The 26,773-nt window shown below is 54.8% G+C and overlaps 2 protein-coding genes across 7 annotated transcripts in view; one reads left to right on the forward strand and one right to left on the reverse strand.

The window, feature by feature from the left end:
• Window positions 1–17,202, reverse strand: part of SSH1 (slingshot protein phosphatase 1) — a 43,521-nt gene extending 26,319 nt beyond the window's left edge. Inside the window, exons 1-2 of one of the 2 annotated variants that reach the window (XR_011134997.1) lie at window positions 17,020–17,187; window positions 11,784–11,824 (exon numbers count right to left, since the gene is read on the reverse strand). Coding sequence is in view for 1 of the 2 variants with exons in the window: in XM_068910746.1 (XP_068766847.1) it covers window positions 11,784–11,824; window positions 17,020–17,085 (107 nt within the window). In the remaining variant the exon portion in view is untranslated. Of the gene's footprint in view, window positions 1–11,783; window positions 11,825–17,019 lie in introns of both variants that reach the window. The other variant, XM_068910746.1, reaches the window with a different exon arrangement.
• Window positions 15,847–26,443, forward strand: DAO (D-amino acid oxidase). Of its 5 annotated transcripts, none has more exons than XM_068910756.1 (13): window positions 15,847–15,996; window positions 17,821–17,883; window positions 18,463–18,581; window positions 18,951–19,555; window positions 19,909–20,023; window positions 20,430–20,506; window positions 20,651–20,716; window positions 21,478–21,532; window positions 22,430–22,534; window positions 22,983–23,065; window positions 24,373–24,490; window positions 25,218–25,316; window positions 26,206–26,443. In XM_068910756.1, exons 4-13 carry the CDS (start codon window positions 19,089–19,091, stop codon window positions 26,335–26,337), a joined length of 1,317 nt encoding a protein of 438 aa, XP_068766857.1. In that variant the 5' UTR covers window positions 15,847–15,996; window positions 17,821–17,883; window positions 18,463–18,581; window positions 18,951–19,088; the 3' UTR covers window positions 26,338–26,443. The 5 variants fall into 5 exon arrangements, with proteins under 5 accessions (XP_068766857.1, XP_068766858.1, XP_068766859.1 ...); XM_068910757.1 differs by lacking the exon at window positions 15,847–15,996 and adding an exon at window positions 17,536–17,722 and having other exon boundaries at window positions 18,463–18,905; window positions 19,276–19,555; XM_068910758.1 differs by lacking the exon at window positions 15,847–15,996 and having other exon boundaries at window positions 17,756–17,883; window positions 18,463–18,905; window positions 19,276–19,555.
• Window positions 26,444–26,773: the final 330 nt, after the last annotated feature.

The following is a 26,773-nucleotide window of genomic DNA, read 5'->3' on the forward strand; positions in this document are numbered from 1 at the left end:
GCTTAACCTTTCATCTTCTACTTTGTTGACCTGTCGCGTGCTGGAACAGTTCGGGTGCAGAGCTGTGTTGCAGAAAAGCTCTATAATAAAGCCTTGCCTAGGCACCGAGCCATGCTTTGCTCTCCTGGCACTAAATCTTTGTCAAATTAAGTTTCTTAATTTCCCCCTCATTAATGGAACAAAATATACATGTGGTCAAGGGGCAGAGAAGGTCATCTATCCATTAGGGCTGTGCTGGAGCTCTCAGGAGACACAGGCTGCCTCCGGACTCATCTGACAGCACGCTCCCCAAACTATGGCACTAGAACAGGAACGTCCCCACACCCCCGCACAATTACTTCCAGCATTCATCAATGCAATGGTTAGTCACTCTGATCCTGCGTTTGCTACATACTACACACAATCCACTCGTGCCCCAAGAAGCTGCACTGCTGCAACCAGCTCCATGTTTTAGACACACACACCAAAAATAAATAAATGAATGAGATTCACTTCTCTCAAATTTGGTCCCAAGATTACAATGGCATGAACATCCCAGTGCATATCAGCTCCTTGTTTTCACGGCATCTTCTGCCCGAAGTTTTGCCAAACTGATAAAGGTCAGGGGAAAAAAAAAAAAAAAAAGTATTCCAAGCTCCACAAAATTAAAAAAACACTTCCTTTGCCACAACTCCTTTGATAAGGGGGACGAGAACAGATTTTTTTTCTTCACCCTCCCCACCCCCAGTCTTCTGCTCAGTCTGGAAAAAGCCCAGCCATCTCAAAGCAATTATGCAACAACATCAAATGGAGCCCTGAAACAGAGTCACTCTGATACACCTCCCCAGTCCCAGTCCCAGAACACGGGTTACAGCCCGGGCCCCTCTGATGCTCCCGCAGCCAGGCCGGGCCCACAGCATGCCAGAGATAGTGACTTTTAAGACAAGCCACCAACGCAGCGAGCCAGAGGGCAGTCACGCAGCCCTACTGAAATAGCAACATAAACTAAAAACTGGAAATTAACACATCAAACACAAAGGAAGATTCGGGGAGAGAAATAGCAGGAAGACACAGCAGCAGCTGCACGGCCCCTGCTTCTCAAGCCAAGAGGACAATTACAGAACACTGGCTGCTTGCTTTGGCCTGATACGAGGCACATCAGATAACACTTCCTGACCAAGAAAGGGGCCTTCAAAAGGGGTCTGAGCAGCACAAAACAGCACCAGTGAAAATTTAACTTCCAAGCTACTCGCTCACGTCCTATTGTAAAACGGGAAGGTGGAAAAGAGCGATCGATGGTCCTACGGTTTTTGCCAGCGCTCTCCCATCCAGAGCAAGCTTAGCCCCAGAAACGGGACCCTTTTGAAGCAGCAGCAGGTCATTTCTCCCGCTTTTAAAAAAGGACTTCATGCATTCCCAAGTGGCCTTTGCAATGTGTCACACACCAGTCATGCAGAGAGTCTAGTGCCACCGCAAAATAAAATGAAACAGGAAGGAATCACCTTTACACACATAGCTGATAGCACGGCCATGACCAACACAGCACGGAGGGGGCTGCCACGCAGAGGGCCCAGCAGAATACCTCTGGCACCAAGCAGCACGGGGGCAACGCTCTGTCTCAACATGTGCAACTCTGTTTTAAAATGAAGTGCTACCACAGATGCACAGCGGCTTTGAGATATGCTGACCAACTGACCAGTGATACTACCTTAGGTGCCCAACACATCTGCTAAAGCTGGTGAGGGCCGTTGGCATTGCCAGGACTGCAGTACTCTACCTCTGCCAAAATCTCTCTGATGTGTCTCAAGTTGAGGCAGCTGCATGCAGGGAACTTTTGGAAATGTTTATCTTCTGAAATACCATTTTACTGCAGAAACGGGAGGCAGGAAAGCTCTTTCCATACTCGTGGCCATGCTAGGGTGTGGCTTCGACGGGCTATGAAAAATCATCATACTCAAGACTTCCTGAGCTGAAGGAAAGTCACTCCAAGAAGAAACCTAAAACGTAGGCTGCAAACCACAGCAAGGTTTGGAGTTCCTTCAGACACATGGAAAACATCTCCCGTTTCTAAAAGGCAGCAGATCCTCCAACAGCCAGGGCACCACCATGCAACAGCAAAAGGTTCTCCGTAAGGAGGCCTAGGGCAATAACTGCAGCCCCCTGCAGCCAGTGGGGACAAATATCTCCTGATCTATGTCAAAGGAGAGCGCAACGGTTAGGCAGGCAGGAAAACCCAGCAGGCTTCACTCTAATGTTTTAGCACTGCAGCAACAAAAGGAGAGTCTAAGCGTGTATTGTTTGGCTGGAAGGCGTGGGCCACATTCACAGCGCAAGAATGCCGAGAAGGGTTTGAGACACTGCAGGCCATTCACAGCGCCAGATACAAACCCTCCTCAAGCACAAAGAGGAAAAAGAAAAATGAAATCAATCATGAAGCCCACAAAAGCTAATTTCCTAACATAAATAGACTGCTAATGATGTGCCTCCAGTCACTCCCGCATACCTCGTGAGCCCTGCATCACGCTCAGACAGCTACAAGCAGACCCAAGAAGCGGGGTGGGAGCGTGCAGGGCTGTGGTTGTTTGATGGTAATGCTCTCCTGCAGGAGGCCGGGTTTCACAAAAGGCAAAACAGTGTCTTGCACTCTGTCACTAAGCTGTGGACCACAGGAACAGTGGGTTGCATTTTAGTGCTGAAGTTATTCCAGAACTAAATCCCACTTCCCAAAATGACACGTGCTTGGGAGCCTGTGCTGGCCTTCGTTGAGCCAGTGGCTCCCAGGTCACGTGAGGCACTTTGGCCTGCGTGTTTAAGACGGCTGGCAGGATGCTTGCGCTCTGCAGAGCATCGCGGGGCTCTGGGAACGCTCTCCGCTCACCTCGCTCCACAGCTTGAGAGCGGCACAGCGCCCACAGCCGCGGTGCTGTGTCGGGGGGAAAAGGAGGATGCTCTGCCTGGCAGACAGGCGCTTACAACCCTTCTCATTCTTTCTCTTGTGCTGCAGGAGGAAACTCATCACTCGTGGGCAGTGGCAAGGGGAAACCGGCCTGTTGGCTGCGCATGGCACCAGGGTGAAGGCAGCAGTCTTGGGGGGTTAGAGAAAAGGCTATTGACAATGCAGCCAGCCACACCAACGAGCCACGGCTCTGGGCACCAGGCTCGCCTCTGACCCTCTTCCTCCTGGAGGAGCAAACAGCCGGGGCACATGGCTCCGCCGCCAGCAAGGAGCAACCCAGGCTGCGCCTGCAGGCAGTGCAGAGGCAGCCAGGATAAATTGCTGGAGCTGTGTCCAAGAGAAAGAGCAGGAAGAGGGAAGCGAACAAATTAGCAGGATCACTCCCCATTCCAGCAGAGATTTGCGCAAAATAAGTTAGCAGAACAGCTCCCAGATGGCCAGGAAAGAGAAAATTCTAGGAATCCCTAGTACTTAGTACTTTGGTGGTGAAAAGCCAAATAAAATAAGAGATTGTTTCACAAGGAAAAAAAATCCTATTTGCTCATCCCATTAATCACAGAGTTCAAAAAGGCACGAGGCTGATCATAGCATCAACCAGCTATGCAGTGTACTTGGACCTAATGTTTTAAATTGCAATGAGCATTTCTGAGATTCCCACTGAAAAATGATGTCATTTCTGTGATAGCCACCATCTCATGAGTCCAGGGTCAGATCCTCTAAGGACCTCAGCCTGCGTTATTGCCCATTAAACCACTATAAAGAAACCCTTCTTCCACTCTCAAGAAAGGAGCATTACCCTAAAGACAATATCAACATCTGTGCCTGCAGCCGTGTGTATGGAGCTGTGTCAGGGCTCTCAGCAGGCTGCGGGCAGCGAACAGATCTGGACCCTGACTACCAGCCCACTGCTTCGACCACATATCGACCACCCTGCGATAAGGGAGACAAGTAATTTTCATACAGCTACACACAATGTCTCATGTTTCTTAGACTCACAGGCTGCCACGATTCCCCTCAACATGCAATGCTAGGGATGACGGCAGCCGGACCAGGGACGGGCCCGAGGAGGACGCAGAGATCCCAGCTCTAGCAATGGCGTGGTTTTCCTGGCTACGGCACGCTCTGCTACGTGGCATCTGGGTGGTCTGTGAAAGATTGGCTACCCCCATGATGCCGCCTTCCTTCTTCCTTCACTAGATAGCATTTAAAGAACCAAAAACACATTCTGTGTTTTCCTAGAAGTCACTTTTTTTGGTTGTTGTTGTTGTTGCCGTGTAAGCCATCGCCATAGCTGCCAAAGAGACGTTAGGTGACCGCAGGTAGGAAGGGAGGACAGACCACAAAACCAGGAATGCCGGGGAGGTGTCTCCGAGTTGTGGCCCACACTAGGCAGGAGGTGGAGAGCTGCCGGCTCCCACTGCGCTTCAAAGGGAGCCTCGAGCCCTTGCTCCTCAGCGAGAAGCCAACTCCACTCCCGCCTTCATCACCAGCCGAGCTGTCGGCACATCCACCAATCCCACCTGCATTCCTCCTGTCAACTCATTGTTTCAATCCAATAAACTACTTTATTAAGTCACCCCTCTTCACCCACTCACCAGCATCTCCCAGAGACAGGCAAGAGAAACAAGTAGAAGCTCTCCAACAGGGGAGGGAGGCAACACCATCGGAAGAGAAAGAGAAGGTAAATAATAGTTTCAAGGATTAAGAAACCAGCTTGCAAAAGGAGTGAGTGAAGGTCAGCCAGGACAGACAGGAAGTACGACTGAAACCCTACAGACAGCAGCGGCACAACAACCCAGAAAATACTTAGCTGCTGGGTTTCAGAATGACTCCAAAAAAGGCAGCAGAGACCAGGGAGTACTTGACACATTGGTAATGTGCAAAAATAAAATAAAATAAACCTAGACAGATCATGCAGGGTAAAAGCAGAACAAGAAAAGCTCCAGCTCATCCCAGACACCCCCTCTAGTGTTTGGCTGCGCAGCATAAGCCTGCCTTGCAGCTCTGAGCATAGGCAGCCAGCAGGGATGAGGAGCACCCCAAAAATCAAGACAGTTGGCAGCCAGGGGCTAAGCTTGCTCTGGATGGGAGAGCGCTGGCAAAAACCGTAGGACCATCGATCGCTCTTTTCCACCTTCCCTCTAAAAGTGGACTATCTTTTAAAAGCAGACTGAATGTTGCAGAGAGAAACAAACAGCCTCAGTCCAAAAAGCTTTGCAGAGCTGGGCGAGGGAGATGCCCGCACACCGGCACGCTGCGAGCGGCCCCAGTGAAAGCGGTCTGCACATGGATGTGAGCATTGGAAGTGACCGTTTGGACAGGAAGCAGGCAAACAAGCAAACTGGCAGCTTTCTGGAAAATCTGAAAGGGACGTTATGTCTCATTCCCTGAGCTTCTGGATGCCCTAGCCCCCGATGCTTTCTGCCCAGTGGCCAGTATCACATTGCTACAGATCTCTGAGCAGCTGCCTTCACTAGGGATTCTTGCAGCACGGATTTCTTCAAGAAACTAGGTGAGCTGCTGTGATTTTGGCAGGTTTGTAACTCAAGCACTAGCAGTAACTGATAGCTTAAGAAAAGGTGTGCCTCAAGAAGGGAAGTTCAACAGGGCCAACAGGAGCACCTCAAACCTTCCATCTGCTCTGTTAAGGGAGTAGGGGGCTTCCAAGGTTTATGGAACAAAGTTCTTCCTCCTGCCACCTACTTATTTCTGTATGCTATTTTAAAAATAAATAAATAAATCCTGACTTCAGCCAACCAATGTTAACGCAGTGCTACTGAGTCCCCACACAGCCCCCTCACAGCCTAGCAAGCACATCTGAAGGAAGCTCATCAGTGGGGTCACAGTCCAGTAACTCACCACCTCCACGCAGTCACCCACAGAGGGCACTGCAGGATCAACACCTCTGAAGGAAGGGGCCACTGGTAAGTCATTCTCTGCAGGGTCTTTGGACTTGCGAGATGAGCGCCAGAGCCAAGGTACCATCAGGTACAGACTTCAGGGCCTACAGCAAATGCTATGTCAGTACTAGGGCTTTGGGAAGAGTTTGGTCCTATGGGCAACCTTCTTCCTGGAAAGCAGTGACATACCAGCAGCTAGGACAAGACGCAGTGGGTACGAACACGCAGGGCACCAGCTGCTCTGCAAGCAGCACCTTCTGCAAGGCAGTTAATATACTGTCGGGTCACCCCCTGGCTACGCTGCAGCTGCTTATTTATATGTTCACACTTTACAGAGAGTTGGTTTTGATCTATTTGGGCTGCACAAACTCAACACTGTGGACTTCTGCTTGGGCTGCAATTCTAACAAACCGGCAGAGAGCAAGCTCTGCAAAGAAAAATCCTTCTGTTCCTGTTCAAGCCTAAATAAATAATCGATGCAGTCTGCATCCCAATCCATCAGAGGCTGGACCAAATTTTGGCCTGTTTTGCTTTCTGATCCTGTGTGTACTAGTAGAGTGCTTCTGCATCAAGGTTTCAAATGCTACAGAGGGATGCTTAAATCTTTGAGAAAGAAAAAACTCTATGTGTCATCAGAAGCAAAGCCATGCCTATGAAGGTGTCCTGTCTATTTCACATTCCCCAAAAACATCTTAAACACACTTGTCAGGCAGGCCAAGGCTCAGATTTGTATGAGAAATCCCTGACTCACAGATCTTGGCAACTGATTATCAAAGATTAGGTATTTAAAAATCAAGAGGCATTTGGAACCAAAATATTTTTCTGACCCTGCTCTTTAATGCCTAAATAAACAGTAAGCGTATTGGTCTTTTACAGAAAAAAAAAAAAAAACACATTCAGCACAAAGCCAGTACCTTTGAGAACAGGGCCAGCGGGGGTTTTTGCCAAACTGCTGAAGTTTATGAAAAAAATAAAAATAAAGAAAGGAGATTTATTTACAATTCCTACGGGTACGATCACCACAACTTCAAACTGGCAGGCCTCCTGCTGTTACTTTACCTACATCCAAGTAAACTCATCACATTGCTCAACTTCAAGTCAGCAACAGTTTCCTGGAAAGGCCAGATCCTAAGTAAGTGTCAATTAAGTGCATGCTTCCTCAGCTCCATGTTCTTTGAACGTCCCCACACAACCCACCACAAGATGTAAAGGCCTAATTATATCTTTATCTGCTTCCAAGGCCACACCTACAGGCCAGAAAGTTACTGAGGGTCACGGGCCTGTGAATTTGCCTCCCCATTGTATGGAGCACGCTAAGGCAGGATGCTGCAGCCTTGCCAGGATGTGATTCAGCGTCCTGTTTTGAACAGTTAATAAAGTCAGCAACTTCTGCCCCAAGATCTCCCACCAAATAACTGTGAGACAACAAATACTGGAGTGAGCAGGACTTGTCAGGTATGTAATGAACAACTGTCCCCATAAATAAATCCTCAAGACAGCTGCCCCAGCCTACCTCGAGCCTCATGTACCTTCCCGACACCATAAACACGGTCACTCACAGCTCTGGATACAAGTCATTCTTACAGTACATGCACATAAATCCCTAAGAAAAAGTTTAAGGTATTAATAAATGATTTAAGGAATTAAAATATAATATACAATCAAACACAAGACCAACGTCCCCAGTTGGGGTGGGAACTTAGTGCAGCACAGCACTAGCATGTGAGAAGGAGATGAAATAAGTCTTTCTTCCATTCCTGCGGCTGGGAGAGCACACGGAATAAACACGCAGCCTCATGGAAAAGAGTATGAAGAGTGCACTGGCTTTACATATGCTCTTTGCATTGCCATAACTGAAGAGGCTAGCTATAGCACCAGCAAGGAATCTGTTTTATTAGAAAGATTTTAACTGAACAGCCTCCTTATAATGAGGCCCTCTACATGTGCCAGCCAGGATGCTGTTTAAGGAGTCTGTCTGTAGTAATTACTCCTTTTGCTGATCACAGAGCTATAAAGGGAGTTCTCATAAACCTGAAGGTTCCACCTAATTCCTGCAGCCAATGCAAAAAACAAGTCAAACCGATGCCCAGTGTAACTCCATTGCCTTCAAAAGAGAAAATTACCTTACTTCATTAAACTGCAACAAGAAAGCAGCAGCAAAAGAACCGTACAGCTGGCTGTCAAGCCGTTCTGGTGGAGCGTGTTCGTTCCTGACCTGGTAATCATGCAAAGCACAACGGCAAGTAAGTGAGGTGGAAAGAAAGGGGGGACGTGGTACCTTCCCCTCATCACATTTTTAAAACAAGAATAGGTTCCACAGAGCTCAAAAGTGATACAACTCTCACAGTTGAAAGATTTTTTTTTTAAAACACTGAATAAAACTAACCAGGCACAACATCCTTTACTCAGAGTGTTTCGGAACATGAGGAAATAACATCATCTGCCAGCCTGCAGATGGGAAAAAGGGGCTTGGGAACACTAAGTAACTTGGCCCAGCTCACAGGGAATGGCATTGGCAAAGAGAGGAAGACCCCCAGTCTTCCCCTCCACCAACATTTTCTCCATTCAGCAGGACACGGAGAACTCTGGGCAGCTCTGCACAACACAGGTACTACATTTCACGTTCTGTTAAGGACACGAAGCATATAGATACAGAGTAGAACAGCATATGCCATTAAAAGACTCTGCGGATGTGTACAAGCCCAATCCTGAAAATCTCGACCTCCCACAACTGCTCTTGCCAACTCTTAGAACGGGATTTAGTACTGCCAAACAAGAGCAGTTCTTTCCATAAAGATCTTCAGACTCAATCAGAGGTCTGAGACAACTAATTTCCAGGCCCTTCTGCAACAGTCTAACCTTCATTTCCCTGCAGAAGGCAGCGAGTGCCTGAAAACATTCACCCAGCGCTGTCTGACCGCATTCAGACTGTGACTGAACGGTTAATATTGGCAAAGATTATGGAATGACTGGATAAACAAACCTACTTATGTTTGTAATTAAAGACAGTGATTATCTGACTGCATTCGCCAATCGCATCTGAGAAACAAGCCAACACTCACAACATGACTGGCTATTTGTGAAATATTTCTTTTGACTTAGTGCTAGAGACCCTACAACAGTGGGTGATAAAACCAAGCAAGCAAAATGTAATTACATGAATTATCTATTCTGCCGAATTCATTTTAAGACTTTCCAAGTGATAAGCCTTCTCAGTTGCTGCATTACCATGCAGGATATTGCTGGAGAACCTGTTCCAGCTTTAAAGTCATAAGCTAATACATACTCCCATGGATCGGACTTAACCTTGCAAGTGGTTTTGTTAAGATGCGGATAAGATTTTTCAGGATCCAGTGGGTGCATGGCATCTTTAGAGAAAAGAAGGAATCATGCCACAACACCCCATGGCTGATCTGCATTCAAGAAGGAACATTTTAGCAGATGGCCAACAGCAGAGGAGAATTAGACGTACAAGCTTTTGTCTGCACCAAATGCATTGAGTGCAACCGGGCTGCCAGAACTGAGCCTGCTCCGTCACTTTTTCTCCTGGTAGGAACTTTTTCACAGATGGGAGCAAAACAGACTCCTGGTTATCTACTGGAAACAGCGTGGATGTTCTAATATTAGAACTTGCAGAAAATGTTTGAAAAGTGAGAGAAGGGGAAGACATTAAAGCACATCAATGCCTATGAAAATGCAGAAAGTGACAATATCTTTGAAAGAAAAGCTGAACTTAGAACATGCCCCCCCAGTCTATTTTAGGGTAGAAGCTGTTTTCAGGGAGAAAATATAACTTAAAATGAAAAGAAAACCATTTTGCCATGACAGAAATCATAAGGAAACTAAGGCCAAAAAGAAGTAAGAGGTACAGCTGGTTCTAAAACGATGTCGCAGACCACACTTCCTCCAAGCACTTCAGAGAAAGGGGAACGCACAGCAGACAGAAAAAAAACAGGTCCTTCATATAACCAGACCCAACTACCCAGTGCAGAATGAAAATCCTGGGAAATTTTGGAGTGAATAAAAATAATCGGTTCAGCAAGTGGATGACAAAGTTATGTCATAAATGTGTAATAGCACATTCATCCTGTATCAATGAAATGCAGTTTGAGCTGGCAGCAAGATGGGCTCCTGTTTCCAACAACTCTTCCTTCTTCTAAGCATTAGGATCTTTGAGATCTACAAAGTCACGCGCTGCCCTGCTGACCCCTACACGCAAGCAGGGCACACCTAACCATGCACACATACATCTCTACCAAGGCTGGTCCAGGATTTAGAGATTCATGAATAACGTCATAGCCAGTTCCTGCATTTTTTTCAGAGGACACAGACTGAACTTTCAGCTATTGCAAAAGCAGAACAATGAAGTTGAACAATTCTGCCACCCCATGGGCACTATGCAGAGTCTCAGTAAATTGTTCTAGAGTTGCTCCTGGCAGGAAGCGGGGACAAAAATCCATCTACCTCTCTGTGCAGAAGCGCTTCATTTATTATCCAAGCTATGCCCACATTAGCACCACAAATTTTCTTCAGTCCTTGGCTGCGCCCCCCTCAGAACAGGAACTGCTCTGCACAAGAGCCATCCTATTCTCTAGGCCTATCCAGCAATTAAATTATCAGATTCTTATCCTGGAAATCGCGCAGGCAAGAGTTAGCTCCAGGAGGCTGGAGGAAAGAGTCCGGTTAACGGGATCACGGCATATAAAGTTAGCATTGCAGCATTTTTTAACGGCCAGTAAAAAAAAGCATCCATCGCTGCAGCGATGCCAAATCACCTCTGTGCACAGGAAAGGTAGGAATGGAGAGGCCTGACACTACCCCGCTCCATGAAGAGGTTTTGATTTTTCTGTTCTCTGACTTCACTTGCAGTATAAAGGTGGTCAATGCCCTAACTCACTGCTCTCGGTACTGTAAGGTTACACAGACTCGGCATCAAACCAGCTTTACCCTAGTCTCAGTCAACCGATCCATCAGGCTGTGACAAAACCTGACTGCCAACAGTGTCTCACAGTTTTATATCTCTGAAACATTATATCTCAAAAAAAGGATGGAAACAGCAACAACAAACTCCAAGCAGCAGCATTAGTGGCTTTGCTTTTACCTTAAACCAGGACAATTAAAGTAGGAAGCAGTAACAAGGAGAAGAGCACAGGCCTGTGGAACCCCCGCGGTGCTTTTATACTTTATCTCTTGGACTGTGGTTTACAGGCTGGGGGGCAAGAGTTGTCTGCCACAGCTGGTTTTAGAGTGAACCAGCCCCATTTGCCGGCAGCCCCGATTGCTCAGAGCCCCATTAGGCTGGAGCCCACCAAGCTTGCTTAGGTACCTGAGCGATCCACTCAGTAGGAGGAAGAAATCCTGCTTCAGCTTCTGAGCAATGCCCCTATTTACTGTTATGATCTCTGCACAGTCTCAGCAAGGGAAGCCTTTCTGGCCTCCAGCAGGCCACCGCAGCGCGCTCTTCCTCTTTTTCGTCCTTGCGTGAAGAAAGCAGCTGTATACGTTCCCAATCCCAATGTCAAATTTGTAATTGTTAAATACCCAGGAATGAACAGAGCTTTCTTCCCTACCCTTCCTAGCAGTGTAGCCCTCCAAATCTCCAATCTCAAAGCAGCGGAGAAGACAGAGATGTTGAGATAACAGTTTTGCGACCACAGTTGATAAGCAATTTTCCAGTTTGCGCCCGACAGGAAAAAAAACAAGTCCTCTTGTATGCTTTCAGTTCATTAAATGCTCATCTCAAAACTAAACCGATAAGGGAAAGACCAGCCCCAGTTTCTAGACCTCTGCTTGTTGCAGGCCTGACCACGCAACCCACTCCAGGCAACCATACCTGCTCCCGGCCAAAGCTCTGTTCAGGTCCTGGCCAAAGATCAGAAGACAGACGTTACACGGCAGACAACCAGAAACAGTGGAAACAATGTTTTGGGCCGAGTGGCTCTGCTTACCTCACGTTTAATTTACGTTCTTCATCACTGCCAACCTCCAGCTGAGGGGAGAAAAGAAGGAAACAGAACAAGTTACATGCTGTTTGTTGCCATGTTACAACTTTAAAAGATCCTCATGCACCATCACTGGTGCAATCACTGCAATAAAGGGGTTTGGGTGGCTGGTTTTTGGACTGCTTATTTTTTTCCCCAGTGTCTGAGATAAATGAAACTCCTCAGCCATATAAGCAATCAGCACCCAGTGCTGGGTGACAAAGGGGCTCACAGGGATTTTAAAGTCTATGGCCCTAATCCTGCAAGCTGGTCCTAGCGTGCAGATCAGTTTAAAGGTCGCAAACCTAGATGTTACCAAGAAGGCACGTATCACTCCTACTGAGCGCACACGTGCGAGTAGAATCTGTCCTAAGTGAAATACCATTAACAAAGAGTGGGGCATAAATTAACACTGCAATTCATGGTGTGCAGTGACAGCACAAGTGCCCTCCAGTGGAAGCAGCCAAAACTGCCTATCTCCGTCTCTGTCCCAGCCTCCAGCAGCTAACTCCTGGCCTTCCCCTGGCCCAGCCTCAAGGGAGCAACCCCGCACTAATCTGCAGCTCACTGGGTCCAAGGGAGCCTTCGCAAGTCAGCAGAGCCTCCTCCACCATCCCTGAGCTGCCAGCTAGCCGATGAGGCCCACCTCCGCCTGGAAAGTGGGCTCCTGATCCCTGGCAGAAGACACGTCCTGAGGCTGGGAAGATGTGGTGGGACTGCTCAGCCACCAGGAGGTTCTACAGCTGCAGCGTTCCTGATAAATATGCTATTTTGAACAGCAGGGATTTATTAAAACAGTAGCTTTTCCACTAGACAGTAGTGGAAACTTTGCACCTGGAAGCAAACTTGGCTTTTCAGGTGACATTACTGAGCCTTAAGTATTATTTACTTTCCTTAAAACAGAGCATACTAGCTGACTTAAGCCTGCTTTTCCAGGGAAACATTTTCACGTAGCTCTGCTTTCCAACCACCTTCTTCAACTTCTCTATTAACTTTTGGACAAAACGTATATATAGTGGCTCATTTCTTCCAGAGATAACCAGACAGAAAAGTCCAGGCAGTATCCCTTCAAAGCAAAAGGTTGTCCTGGGAGGCTGGTCAGCTAGATCTCAGAGAGCCCACAAAGCAGAGACTTCATAGATGGGCCTGCAACAAGGAAAAACCTTCATTCTAAGTTGCAACATACTGGACACCAGAGCCTACTTAACCTGGAGAGACACAAATTTGTTAGAAATCAGGTTCCCTCAGGTCTAGTGCTCAGAGCACATTTTGTTATTTACAACAGCACAGCTTAAAACCCACATCAAATAGGGCTACAATAAGGGTTCCCTGTCTCCAGGTGATTTTGTAAAACGCAAGAACAAGCAAATATTTTCATGTAAAACATTCAAAATTAAAAGTTTTGAGTGTGTGCATGCGGGTGCAGGAACTGGGACGTCCCACACGCCCCTCGAACTAAGGCTCAGCAGGTCAGAGCTCACAAGAGCAGCACTGTTTACAATGCACAAGAACAAATAATGCTAGAGGAAAACAAAAGCAACTGTGCAGCCCGGATGCTATATAGCCCTTTGGAGGAAGAGATATATACAAAACCCGTGTAAAATGACTGCAGCTGATGGAGATCTGGAGAAAAATATACCGCCTCTATTTTTAGTTTGTTTACATTGTGCATTGAACACAGCTGAGTGCAGCCCCAGGGAGGCCCCCATGCTCCCGCCCGGACGGGGCGGCAGACCGAGCCGCGAGGACATCGAGGCATCCCCAGTCTCCTCGAAGGGCAGACCCCTGCCCTGGGAAGGCCTGGCAGGGCTGTGGCCTTCCTGAAGCAGATCTTGTGTTTGTTTGGGTCTGTCACATAGCAACAGGGGAGAGAAAAAAACTTTTTTAAACAAATGTGACCGTGAAATCATGAAGATTGTCAGTAGAGATTCCACAGCAGAGACCGTCTCCGAATCTGCTTCAGGCTCATCTTTCGCAGAAGCTGACCTGGTTTCAACTTGACTGCCCCTTTATTTTAATTTAAAAGGCTGCAGTAAAAACCAAAACAAGGCAGGAGCACTCAGCGTTACAGACTGCAGAAACCTCAGCAACGAGGTTCAGCTTTTAGGTCAGAACATCCCTCCGAGCTGCCAGGTTTTACATTATAACATAACGTTGGTCTGCTCTGGAGCTGCAGCAAGCAGCCCCGCTGCAGCACGCCCTGTCGGCACGGGCATCAGCCAGGTCTCCGGAGGCCGCGGCGCTGCAGATGGCTTCACCCCAGGCCCCGCGCCTGCCCTGGGCGAAGCTGACGGCCGAGCCGGAGCAGCGGGGACGAGGACCTGGCACGGAGATGTAGCGGGTGTGGAAGTGAGACGGCAGCTGAGCTAATTGAGTGCATGCAAGTTTGCAAAAGTGCATTAACTACTCTCTCCTCAGATAAAACACCCCTGAGAATTTTTGGCATGCTACACTGGCACGACTGCAAGTCTCTTGAGGACAGCAGCATCCATTTATAAACTCTTTCAGGTTTATGAGTTAAGACAGGCTGCAAAAAACTTACAGTTAGGAAGGATATTTGGTCTTCACTTTCTGTTTTAAAAATCTTCTAACAATTTTTCACACAGGCTCACACCCTGAAGGGCCTGTAAAGCCATTCTTGCAATAAAGATCATAAAACATCAGGGAAAACACTGACATTTCTTGATGGGATTTTTCTTTTAAATAAACTTTATAGGAAGAAAAACAACATGTTTAATTTTCAAAAGGACTGTTTATAGTTTTATGGAATTTTATGCCAGAAAGAACGATTCAAACAGAACGAGAGCTGATGCCTTGCTCTGGGTGCCTCCGAGGTATACCTGGCCCGCAGACGCGTGCGGGCAGGAAGCGCCTTGCCGCGCAGAACATCAGACGTGATGCTCAGGGCAAGGTTTTCTACAGAGCAAGGGAGACCTCTAAGGTCACCCTAATAAAATAAGTAAATAGCACAGTGCTCCTATACAAGCAGCACCGAATGCAGGTGTATATGAAAAGGTAGGGACATACAACTTTGATTACTTTTCCACCTGCACCAGTCTAAATCCAGCCTAATTCCACTGACTGCAATAGGGTTACAGCTCATTTACATTTGTGTAGGTCAGATGACCAGTAGATCTTGTCCCCTTCAATAGTTTAACCTGTAAGAGCTGTCTAGAACAGAACCCAATGCAATTCCTTAAAAGAACTGGAAAAGCACAAATCTCTCTCGTAACGTCTCCAAGTTTCTCAATGAACACAACACGTTTCCAATACTCTCTCCCTGCAGCCTCAGAAACCCCAACTACGTAGCATGGATCTACAGGAGAAAAATTAGAGAAAGGAAGGGATGAGTCACTGCCTACGACACGAAGCGCATAAAGCAAACCACGGGCACCTCTCGGCGAGGGAGAGCCTCTGACCCTGGCAGCGCTTGCCTCCCCCATCCTCAGATGAGCTAATCGGGGGAGTCACAGGGACCTGACAGGTGACAAATAGGATTGTTTACCTGATGGAGAATGGATGCAGAGCAAAGCCAAGGGCAGTGAGCACCGGAGGAAGGACAGGGGAGAGAGGGATGCACAGGAAGGACAGGGAGAAAAACGCTGGGCCTGCCTTTGGGGGAATCACAGAAGAAAGTCAGGCTACGTGGAAAGAAAGGGATGCACAAGGAAGAAGGAAAATTATCAAAGGGGGCTGCAGCGTTTGGACGGCATATGGGAAACGCGATGAGGGAAGAGTGCTAACCTGGGCCGCGAAGCCTAAGGCAGGGAAAGGGCTTAGCGAGGCAGAAGCAGGAGAACGAGCTGCGGGGGAATAAGCCAGAAGAGAAGGACAGCAGAGCGGGGGTACAAAGGGTTTCCACCGCAACATGAAAAAACACAACGGGTCAGGGCCAGGGAGGCGCAGAGGAGCGTTACAGGTGCGGCGGGTTACGCGGCACGTGCCGGAGGGGCGGCAGCATCCCAGGTACGGGGTGGAGCGCGACCGAGCCGGGGGGACCGTCCCGGGGGGGGGGGCGGCAGGCAGGGGCAGGCCGGGCTCCCCTCGCCGCAGGAGCGAGGGCACGCTGCAGCGCCTGTGGAAAGAGGAGGCATTACCGCAGCAGGGGCTGCGCAGCAGCAGAGGCGTAACGCAGGGCGACGCGGCCAGCCGGGCCGAGCACCGCCGAAGACAGCGCGAGGTGAAGAGCGGCAGCAGCAGCGCAGGCGTCGGGCAGGGAGGAGACGAGGGGCCAAGCAGCGCGGACCGCTGGGCGAAAACCTGCTGCTTGGTTGGGGGGGGGGACGGAGATGTAGCTGACCGAAAACAGAGCGCAGCAGGCTGCCCTGGGTTTTAGCAAGCCCAAGTTGCTGGCGAGCAGCAACCAGAGCTGGGGACAACTGTCTAGGGGACGGGACGGGATGGGGGGAGCCAAGGGGGGGGGGCCGAGGAGGGGCACGGGGGGGGGCCGGGACGGTGGGGGGGGCCGAGGAGGGGGGACGGGGGGGACAGGACGGGGGGGGGACAGGATGGGGGGGGACAGGACGGGGGGGCCGGGACGGCGGGGGGGGGCCGAGGAGGGGGGACAGGACGGGGGGGGCCGAGACGGACGGGGGGGGGCGAGGAGGGGGACGGGGGGGAGGACAGGACGGGGGGCCGGGGGGGGGACAGGACGGGGGGGGCCGAGGAGGGGGGACGGGGGGGGACAGGACGGGGGGGGACAGGACGGGGGGGCTGAGGAGGGGGGACGGGGGGGGACAGGACGGGGGGGGGCCGAGGAGGGGGGACGGGGGGGGACAGGACGGGGGGGGGCCGAGGAGGGGGGACGGGGGGGGACAGGACGGGGGGGGGGCCGAGACGGACGGGGGGGGGCCGAGGAGGGGGGCCGGGGGGGGACAGGACGGGGGGGGGGGCCGAGACGGACGGGGGGGCGCTGAGGAGGGGGGACGGGGGGGGACAGGACGGGGGGACGGGAACGGACGGGGGGGGGGGCCGGCCGAGGAGGGGGGCCGGGGGGGGGCAGAGGCAGGAGCAGGGGGCTGCCAGGCGAAGGGGCAGCGGGGCCAGAGCAGAGCTGAGGCCGGGCTCGGGAGGGCGGCGGGAGGCCATGGGGCGGCCCGCGGGGCTGGGAGAGGGGGGTGAGGGCGCTGCGAACGGGCCCGGCGGGCTCGGGTCGGGCTCCACCGCCGCCCGGGGCCTGCGGGGCCGGCGGCGCCGGGCTCACCTCGCTGGTGCTGGCCGAGGAGGCGGCGCTGGGGGTCGGCGAGCGCTGCAGCGTGACCAGCGCCATGGCGGCGGCGGGTGGCGGCGGCGGCGGTTACAGCGCGGCGCCGGCCGCCTCCATGCGCGGCGCCGGCTGCGCAGCCTCGGCGCCCGCCGCCGCCCGGCCCGCACGCCGGGGAGGGGCTGCGGCGGCCGCCCGGCCGGAGGGGAGGGGAGAAGGGGGCGGCCCCGCCGCCGCCGCCGCCTCAGGCCTCCTCGGCCGCGGCCCCACGCGAGGCGGCCGCCCCACGGCCACGCGCGTAGCACAGGCCTGGCCGCTGCGGGGGCGTTGGAGGGGTTTCCCCTCCGCGGGGGTCTCCTCCACGGAGCGGGGCGGACCCGGCGGCCCGAAGCCGCCTTCGTCGGCGCGCAAAACGGGCGCGTCGTCCGGGCGAAAGAGCGGCCACGGCGGGTCGCGGCCCCTCGCACGGTTCCCCACGGCCCGGCTGGGCCCCCGCGCTCGGAGCCGGCCCGAGGGCGCGGCGGGGGTTCGGGCTGGCGCCGCTGGGGCCCAGCTCAGGTCGCCCCACGCTCGCGGGACGCGCGGGTGCACCCCGAGCACCTCGGCTTTGCAGCGCCGTAGCAGGGAACGGGCATCGCACCCGGCCCAAAGAAAGTGTGAGGGGGTCAGCGGTGCCAAAAGCAAGAGGCGGGCGAATAATAGGGTAATTAGTATAATAGGCTTTGCTGATTGTATGTAAAGCCCTTAATAATTCAGGGCTCAAAACAACTGCTTTTTCCCCCTCCTCTGTCTCTGCAACAGCAGGGAAATAGGGAGTTGGGTGGCGACACGGCGGAGCCCAGGGCCGGACGAGGCTTCACCCAGGTGAGCCTGCAGACTTCACCTCCCCTCGCCGGGCGCCCGCGGCTCGCGTCTGCCCAGCTCCTTCCGCGGCCGCGTCCTCCCTGGCGGGGGTCAATGCGCCGCAGCGTTTGGGTGCAGCATCCCCAGCCGCGCGCGCTCCTTCCCGGTAAAACCGCCACCAACGCTGCAACAAAACACCTCTCTCCCCAGATGGAAATCCTGGGCCAGGGAGTCCAAATACGTGTTTTAAACTTCACTATGTAGATTAGTCCCCGTTTTTTTTTTTTTTTTTTACCCTCATTGCCACTTTTAACAAAAGCTTCAGGCAGTTCCTGCAGCCCTCAGCAAAATCCCTAATTGCAGCAGCTCGGTCCAAGCACTGCCTGTGCTTCCAGGGCTGCCTCCTCGGGCAGGAATTGTATCCGCGCAGAAAGAAACCTGCCTCGTCAGCCCAGAACGCAAAACGCTGGCGTTCAGGAAGGGAGAAAAACGAGCGTAAAAATGAGAAATGAAGCCCTTGAACCCTTCAGAGCGGGCAGCAGGATGGCACGGCTCCGGGGTGTCTGTCTAGAGGACGCAAGGGCTATTGCTCTCTTGCAGCACGAAAACCGAGCCCAAAGCATCACGACTTCTCCTGCATCCAGGGAGAAGGAGCCCCGGCCGCGCGGCCCCTCGCCAGGCCCCATCTCCTCCATCCCAGCAGTGAAGTACCCATGGAGGCAAGTGCCGCCACGGCCCCTTGCAGGGGACTGCGGCCACCCCCTTTCCCTTTTGGAGCAGCGGCTCCAGGCAGGTTTCCAGCCGCGCTGCGGGCACCGGGGCTGGCCGGCGCGGGCGCTCCACCTCCTCAGCGGGACCTCCCTTGGCAAAGACTTTGATCCTGTTGCCCAGTGCCGGGGGCGGATCGTGATCCCTCTGCCTGAGGCAATTAAACCTTGGACTGGCAATGACTTTTTGGGCTGTAAACAAGCTGCATGAAGAAGGTCATTTGTAGAAGTTGTGGAAAACTGCGGAGGTTGCCCTGAGGAGCACGTAATCTGGAGGTAAGTTGTTGAAAAAGGTGCATTTTTGTTATTTATTGACAGCAGGAGACCTGCAGAGGCAGCTATCCCCTTGGCTCGCACTGCGGGGACAGGGTGGAGCTCGTCCTGTGCTGCATGTAGAGGAGGCAAAGAGGCTTTTCCAGCACAGATTCCTGTTATCTCTAAGTTGTAAAGCCGTAGCAGATGGGGAGCAGCCTGGCTGGGTCCTGCCACCTCTGGTGCTTCACCATCCTGATGACTCACCCTCAGCCCGAGCAGGTCTCAGTCCCACGCGGGGCTGGGTTTATGGCCGAGATCCTGGGCTGCACTTTATCCAGATCCAGCTGTGGTCCAGAGTTTACTAGAATCGAGAGCATCTCGGGTCTTTCAGGAGCAGATCCCGAAGCCCCGACCCTTCCCCAGAGCTCCCTTCCCCGGTGCTGCCGGCGGGGCCTCCCGCGCGCCCACGGCCGAGCCATGCGTGTCGCCGTGATCGGGGCCGGCGTGATCGGGCTCTCCACCGCCTTGTGCATCCACGACCAGTACCACTCGCTGGTGCCGTCGCTGGAGCTCGCCGTCTACGCGGACCGCTACACACCGCACACCACCAGCGACGGGGCCGCGGGGCTCTGGCAGCCCTACGTGCACGACGACGGCAACCTGCAGGAGATGTGAGTGCGAAGGCTCGTGCTGGCCAGGGGCCATCTCCGAGGTGGCACGGGGAGAAGGTGGCCCTAATTTGCAATTAAACACAAAGCAGTTCTGCACCAGCTCTGCCTGGCCCCGGGACCCAGCTCCCCGGGGCTGCGTTAGCCCGCAGCACTGTCTCGCTGGGCGTGCAAAGTCTTCCTGCCTCTTGTCGGGCTTCCCGGGTTTCTCTGCGGAGGCTCAGCCGCAAGCGGAGCAGCGTGAAGCAGCCGTGCCGCGGGCAGGCTGGCTCCCGTGTTGCTGCCAGCCCGCGCGAGCGCACGGCTCCCCAGCCAGGCGAGCTGCTAGAGCCACGGCTGTCGGGTTTTTGTTTTAGGCTCTGGAACAAAGAGACCTTTGACTACCTGCTCGGACACCTTGGCTCGCTGGAAGCAAAGGAAATGGGACTTTTCCTGATTTCTGGCTACAACCTGTTTAAACAGCCAGTTCCGGTAAGGAGCAAATTATAGACGGGGGTGAGAAGGGCTCCAGGCCCAAGGCCAGTGCAGGGGTGGGCACGTTTGTATCTCGTGCTAAAAAAGGCTTTAAACTCCTCCAAATAATTCCAACAGTTCGCCTGGTGAGCATTTTGCCTGGGACTTGATATTTTCTGTTTTCCTCAATGAAATATTTGTATAAAGTGAAGGCTAAGCCCTCCAAGGGTGGAAGCTGATTGCAGAAGGTCTGTGATTTGCCCCAGCTGAACGTCTGGCCCTGGTCTGTTTGGAGCAAGGCTGTGCAGTGAATATGCTTCGTTCTCCCGCAGCTTCTTTCCTGCATCACGCCGCGACGGCACCGCGGCTTGACTGCAGTGTTTAAACTCTGTCAATGAGATTGGAACTTTTCCCCCTTTTGCAGGACCCATCTTGGAAAAACATTGTCCTGGGATTTAGGAACTTGACACCAAAAGAACTTGAACTCTTCCCTGGCTACAGGTATTTTTCAGTCCCATTTCCCAGAGCCAGCGACGGGCTGCAGAGAGGGAGCTGGGGTGCCGGGTCCTGCTGGGGCCGGCTGCAGCTGCTCTCGCAAAGATGCTGTGCACCCAAACTGTTTTCACTCTCCTTGTCTGGTTTCAGCTACGGCTGGTTCAACACAGCGCTGGTGCTGGAGGGCAGGAGCTATTTGCCGTGGCTCACCAACAGGTGAGCATCTCATGCTTCCTCTGCTTGGAGCCACTGGGGCCAGCTGGGTGCCACAGCTGCTTGGGGGTGCCACAAGCTGAGGAATAAGAACCACCTTTTTCTGCCCAATTTATCTGCCCGCCAGAATACGAGAGGCAGGTGTGAATTTTCATTCTCCACATTTAAGGCTTCCCTCCCGAGTCTTCTCTAATGCAAAGTTGGTGGGTGATTTGAGGCAGCACTGAGGATGCAGGGAAGAGAAACCAGGCCCAGAGCTGCAGTTGTTTGCAGCTAGGGCTGAGCTCTAGGGTCGGTGCGGTCTCAGCAGACATGGGCTCTGCCCCCGACGCCTTGTCCCCTAGGGGAATGGGCTGCCCACTTGACCCGTGAGCCCCCGAGCACGCCTCTGCACCAGCAAAGATCGTGGGACGCTTAGGGACGGATTATCAGAGACACAGCTGAGCTCTTTGCGGCTTTTAGCTATGGAAATATTTTGGGCTGTTGTTCTTGTCATGGCTAATGTGCAGTGGATGCCCAACCGAATGCATAAAGTCTGGATTTGGGTGTTGGGCTTAGCCAGCCTGACCTTTGGTTAGTGGCAGCTCTGGGCCATCGAGGAGCTGAGCTGATGGCTGGAGACGGTTCGAGAACCACTGAGGAGACCACGGACGTTTACTGCAGTGAGCAATGAGCCATACCTGCTCTGGGTATCGATTGCAGGGGCTGATCTGAACGGCACGTTTACTTTTATTTGCCAGTAACAAATGAACTTGTTCTTCAAGGTTAACGCAGAGAGGAGTGAAGTTTTTCCATAAGAAGATCCAGTCTTTCCAGGAGGTGGGTTGGGCACGTAGCCGTGAAGGCTCTGCCGCGGCAGGGGAACAGCCCCCTGCAAGCGCGTGTTGGGCTGGGGTGCTCTGCAGCACCCGGCCGGGGCTCTTCCAAGCACACCAAGGCTGGGACAGGTGCAGCATGAACCAAGGGCCTGAGGATGGCAGCAAAGAGGAGCCAAGAGCTGGAAAATAAGTCCTACAAGGAAAGATAGAGTCGAGTGGGGCTGTTTAAAGATGAGAAGGCTGAGGGGGGATGTGATAGCAGTTTTCAAGGATGGAAAGTCTGCTGCAAAGAGGAAGAGGGATAATATCTTTCCCAGAGTGGGTACAGTCATAAGGAATGGGCAAGGAAGATTTAGTTCGGGTATCGTGAACGATCTTCTAGTGCTGGGGAGAGCGAAGGGCACTTCTGATAGCGGAGCCATATGGGAGCAGGCTAAACGGACGCCCATTGAGATGGACACAGGAGGATGCGAGGAGGATGGATGGGAGGGCCTGCTGGGGCCCCTCATCTCAGATTTCTGCCGCAGGAAGCGCTTGGGAGAGATCCTCCAGCTCTTAGGGTCAGACCGTCCTGCGCTGGTGCTGACGCAGAGGGCGCACCTGGCCCGTGCGGGGCGAAGGTGCAGGCGCGCATCGGCCTCGGGGCTTTCCCCGAACGGGAGCAGCGGCAAGCAGCGCCCCCGGTTTCAGCGGGAGCTGTGCAGGGGAGCTGGGCGCTTCTGTTGTATTCATTACCAGACTGCTGGAGCGAACGCGTGGCTCCGCTTTGGTGCGGGAACACGCGCGTGCCCCTTGCAGTGCGGCGGCGTTGGCAACACGCGCGTGCCCCGTGGGCCGTGCCCCTTGCAGTGCGGCGGCGTCGGCAGCAGCTCACGGCTCCGCGTCCCTCTCTCCCCAGGTGTTCGCCCAGGGCGCGGACGTGGTGATCAACTGCACCGGGGTGCGTGCGGGGGACCTGCAGCCCGACCCGGCGCTGCAGCCCGGCCGCGGGCAGGTCATAAAGGTGAGACGGGCGCAGGACTTGCATCGCCCCCGTTTCTGCTGGAGGAGCCGTTCGGTAACTCGTCTCATGGTGTTCATCTACGTGCACGCGCTGGGGCACGGCACAGGCTCACAGCTGGGACCATGTTGTGTTTCGGTCCTGATTCCCAGCGAAAATCAGTCACCAAAAACCCCCTCGTACCCGCAGGCCCCAGAGCAGAAAACTGGCGTTGCTTCCCGGCTCTGCTCGGGAACGGCTGTGGCACCCCCAGCCTTCGGCTATTTTCTTCCTCGGGAGGGACCCCAGAGGCTTAATGATATAATAAAAAGACTTAAAATGCTTGGGAGGAGAGGATGATGGTTTGGGCACAGCACCGTGCGGCCGGCTGCTGGGGCGGCCACCCGCCGAGCCGGGCACGTTGTCCCTCCGTCCGCTGGCGCCCGCGTGACTCTGCCTCCCTCGCCCCCAGGTCCGGGCTCCGTGGGTGAAGCACTTTGTCATAACTCACGATGCCGAAGCGGGCACCTACAACTCGCCGTACATCATACCGGGGTAGGTAGCGGTTAACGCCGGAGGCAGCGGCCGCTCTCGCTCCCGTGCCGTCCCACTCGCGTTGGCTATGAAGCTCTGCCTCACGCGCGCCCCGCTGCCGACATCGACCACGCGCCCTCGCTGCGGCAGCCCTCCAAGAAGAAGACGTCAGATATTAAGCCAGGCCCGGGTTTGCACCCGGCCGGAGGTCTCTTGTTCGCTACAAAAGGTTGCGGATGTGCCAGCGCAGGGGGCACGAGCTCTGCAGCCGGGGCCCGAACGGGCGCCGGTTCCCATCCTGCTCCGCTGAGAGCGGCCAAAGCACAACTTCAGCCCCAGCCAGAGCCTCCGAAGGGCCGAACGCTGACCCCAGGGCAGATCTCTTTGCGGAGATCCTTGCAGGAGGCTCAGCCTTCCCCGCGCCGGCGAGCGGCAGCGCCCGCAGCTGCGCGGAGCCGAGCTGCCAGCACCTTCCCGGCGGCTCCGCTGCTTCCCCGGCGGCTTTCTCGGGGAGCCGGGACCCGTTGGCGGTGGCAGCGCACCCAGGGAGCGAACGGTGATCGCGTGTTGCTGTTCACCCAGCTTCTGCTCCCCTTTGGCAACGGGCAGGTTTTCTTTAAGCTCTAACTTGAATGCTGCATTTCTGGCACTTCCTGTTGCGCTAATATTTCGGGATCAGGCAATAAGCCATTATGTAGATAGCGACGTGGTGTCCTCGCAGCTCCCCGGGAAAGTCGTCCGAGCGATTCCTCATCACAGCCCCAGCCGCCTGCAAATCCCCCTCCGTGCGTTTGTTTAGCTCGAGCCGGGCGCCGGGCCGCTGCCGGCGTTCGCGCCGGGAGAGCGGCTCCGAGGGGCGCCCGGCGGAGCCCGGCCCCGGCAGCTCGGGGGCTGAACCCCTTCGTTTGGGCGCTCCGCGGGGCTGAAACGAACCCCGGGCTCTGGCCCCCCCGCGGAAGCGTCGGGCCGAGGGGGTCCCCCCCCCCCGTCTCCTGCGCGGCCCCGGGGCTCGCTGTCCCCCCGCTTGCCGGGCACCCAGCGCAAGCGGGGCACGAGAGGGGAGGAGGGCGGCCCGTCCAGCACCGCCGCCTCCGCCTGCCTCTCACCCGCCGCCAGGCCCCGCCGGTGCTGGGAGGGCGGCGGTGGAAAGCTGCTTTGCTGCCCCCCGTTTCTTCCAGATGAGATCAGCGGTTCGCTTCGCCCCAGCGCCGGCTCCCGGCTGCTGGTAGATGCAGCCCGCGAGCCCGAGCCGAACCCGGGGCGAGAGCGCGTCGCCGGCGCGGCCCCCCCGTCTCACCCGCCTGCCTCGCGCTCTGCTCTCGCCGCAGGAGCGAGGTGACCGTCCTGGGAGGGGTGAACCAGCCGGGGAACTGGAGCGAAGAAAACAGCGCCCAGGACCACAAAGCCATCTGGGAGGCGTGCTGCCAGCTGCTGCCCGCTCTGCAGGTGGGTCCCGCGGCGCGCCGGCACGGAGCGGCCGGGCAGGGGCAAACCACCGAACCGCGCTCTGTGCGGCGGCGGCGGCACAGAGGACCTTCAGCAAACTGGGAGACCTACAAGGATTTCTTTAAACCGGCCACTGCTCGCGCTTAGAAACACGCCTGCGGGAAGGAGGGGACCTTTTTTTTTTCACGTGCGCCGCAAAGTGGCCCATCGCACGTCGGGAGAGGGTCAGATGCGGGCCGGCGGTTTTACGCCTGGCAACGCTCGTCGTGAGGATCTCGGGCTCTGGGCAGAGCTGGCTGGTGGAGACGCGAGGTCTGTGTCCGGCGTCACCCCGAGACAAGCTCTGTAGGCAGAAGTAACTGCTGAAGCAGCTGGGTTTTGTTTTGTTTTTTTAAAAAAAACGAGCTTTTAGGGGCCCCAGTGCTTCTTTGGGTCCTTGCGACTCCTGTCGCGGTGCGAGGCCCCGCGGCGTTGCGGAGAGGCCGAGGTGCGTTTAGGTCGACCCTGCGCAGCGGGAAGGCGGCGGCGGGCGGCTCGCAGGCCGCCGTCAGAAATCACCCGGCGCCGGCTCGGGAGCGGGAGAGCGCCCGTCTCCGCTCGGTCCTCAGCGAACGCTCGCTGCCGGCGCCCTCATCGCCGATGCGGGGTTGCGACCCGACCGCCGCGCGGCGGAGCGATGCTGCGCGGCTGCCGACCCGCTTTTATTTCTCCCCCGCCCCGGTTTCAGAAAGCGAAGATCGTGCAGGAGTGGAGCGGCCTGAGACCGGTGCGGCCCAGCGTTCGCCTGGAGAGGGAGGCCGTCCGCCGCGGGCGCGCGCGGTCGGAGGTAGCGCGCGCCGAGCGGGGGGCAGAGGGCCGCCGCCGAGCCCTGGCGCCAGGCGCTCGGAGCGCAGGACGGGTCTTCCCGAGGTTTCCGGCGGCTGGGGGCCCGCAGCGCCGAGCGGAGCGGGGCGCAGCCGGGGGCAGGCGCTGGCGGCGCTGCAGCCGCGGGGGCTCGGGCAAATCAGGCCGCCTCTGCAGGGGACAAGCTGTGCGTCCGGCTCGGGCACCCGGCTGCACGCAAAACTCCCCCAGGCGACAGCCCTTGAATTTGCCTTGCGCTGCTCACGTGCCTTTTAAGACGAAGGAGACCGAGGGTGGCACAAGCTGAAACACGGAGCCCTTTATGTAGGACCCGTCACCCCGCAGCGCTTTCGTCTGCGTGCTCCTGAGCAGACCTGCAGGGGAAAGCCTCGGTCTGGTTGCAGGCGTGCGTCTCTGTACGGCTCCGAAGAGCTTAAAGCTCCAGTGGGGACAGAGGCTGCAAAATGTAATTACATGCAATGAAAATATATTCAATTTTTAGCTAGAGAGTCTTGGAAAGAAAGCAAATTTAGCAAATTTAGGCAAAGCCTAGTGCGTGGCTCAAAGCGCCGCTGTGTTTGAACTCGTTTACGGCTCGCTCCGTTCCTTTACCGGCACCGCACATTGGCGCGAGGCGCTACCGAGCCCCACAGTGAGTCAGGCTCCTGCCGCAGCGGTGATTGACCTCGGCAGCGACCGCCACCGCGGCGGCCGGAGCGTGCTGCCCCCAGGAGCGCTGGCGCAGCGGGTGCCGAGGCTGCTCCGGAGCCGCTCGGCTGCACCCCAGCGCCTGCTTCGGCCCCGGGGGGGAGGCAGGGAGGAGGGTCCCCGGCGCTGCTCTCCCCGTGCCCATCCCTTCTCCCCTCCCGCAGGTGATACACAACTACGGCCACGGCGGGTTCGGCATCACCATCCACTGGGGCTGCGCCATGGCAGCGGCCAGGCTCTTGGGCAGCGTCCTGCAGGAGAAGCGGCTGCTCGGGCCGCCGCAGTCCCGCATCTGAGCTGCCCGCTCGCCCTGCGGCGTGTTATTAGCAATGGCTTGGAAATCATAGCAGAAAGGCACAAATAAATCACACATGGGCGGTTCGGGCCTGCTGGCAGCTTCAACGCTGGTTTGTACCGTCTTGTTTTCACACTGCTGCCGCTTCTGTCACTGCCAGCTGCCAGACGGCTGGCTTTCCCCCCTCCCGAGGCTTGCACAGCTTGCACAAAGGAAGTACTTAAAAAAAAATGGACTAATTGCCTGTAGTAAAGTGCACTTATGTCCCAGGGATCAGTCTGCAAAGGGCAGGCAGGGCTCAGCTGAAATCTTGACAGTCCTACGGTTCATCTACAGGATGGGGCAGGATCTGAAAGTGAGCTGGTGCCACCTGAGGTCTCCCTGCCTGCTCAGACACCCAGCACGTAATGGGATTTGCAAGCTGCCCCCAGGAGGTG

The sequence above is a fragment of the Struthio camelus genome, chromosome 17 (genome assembly GCF_040807025.1).
Source record: "Struthio camelus isolate bStrCam1 chromosome 17, bStrCam1.hap1, whole genome shotgun sequence".
Classification (NCBI taxonomy): domain Eukaryota; kingdom Metazoa; phylum Chordata; class Aves; order Struthioniformes; family Struthionidae; genus Struthio; species Struthio camelus.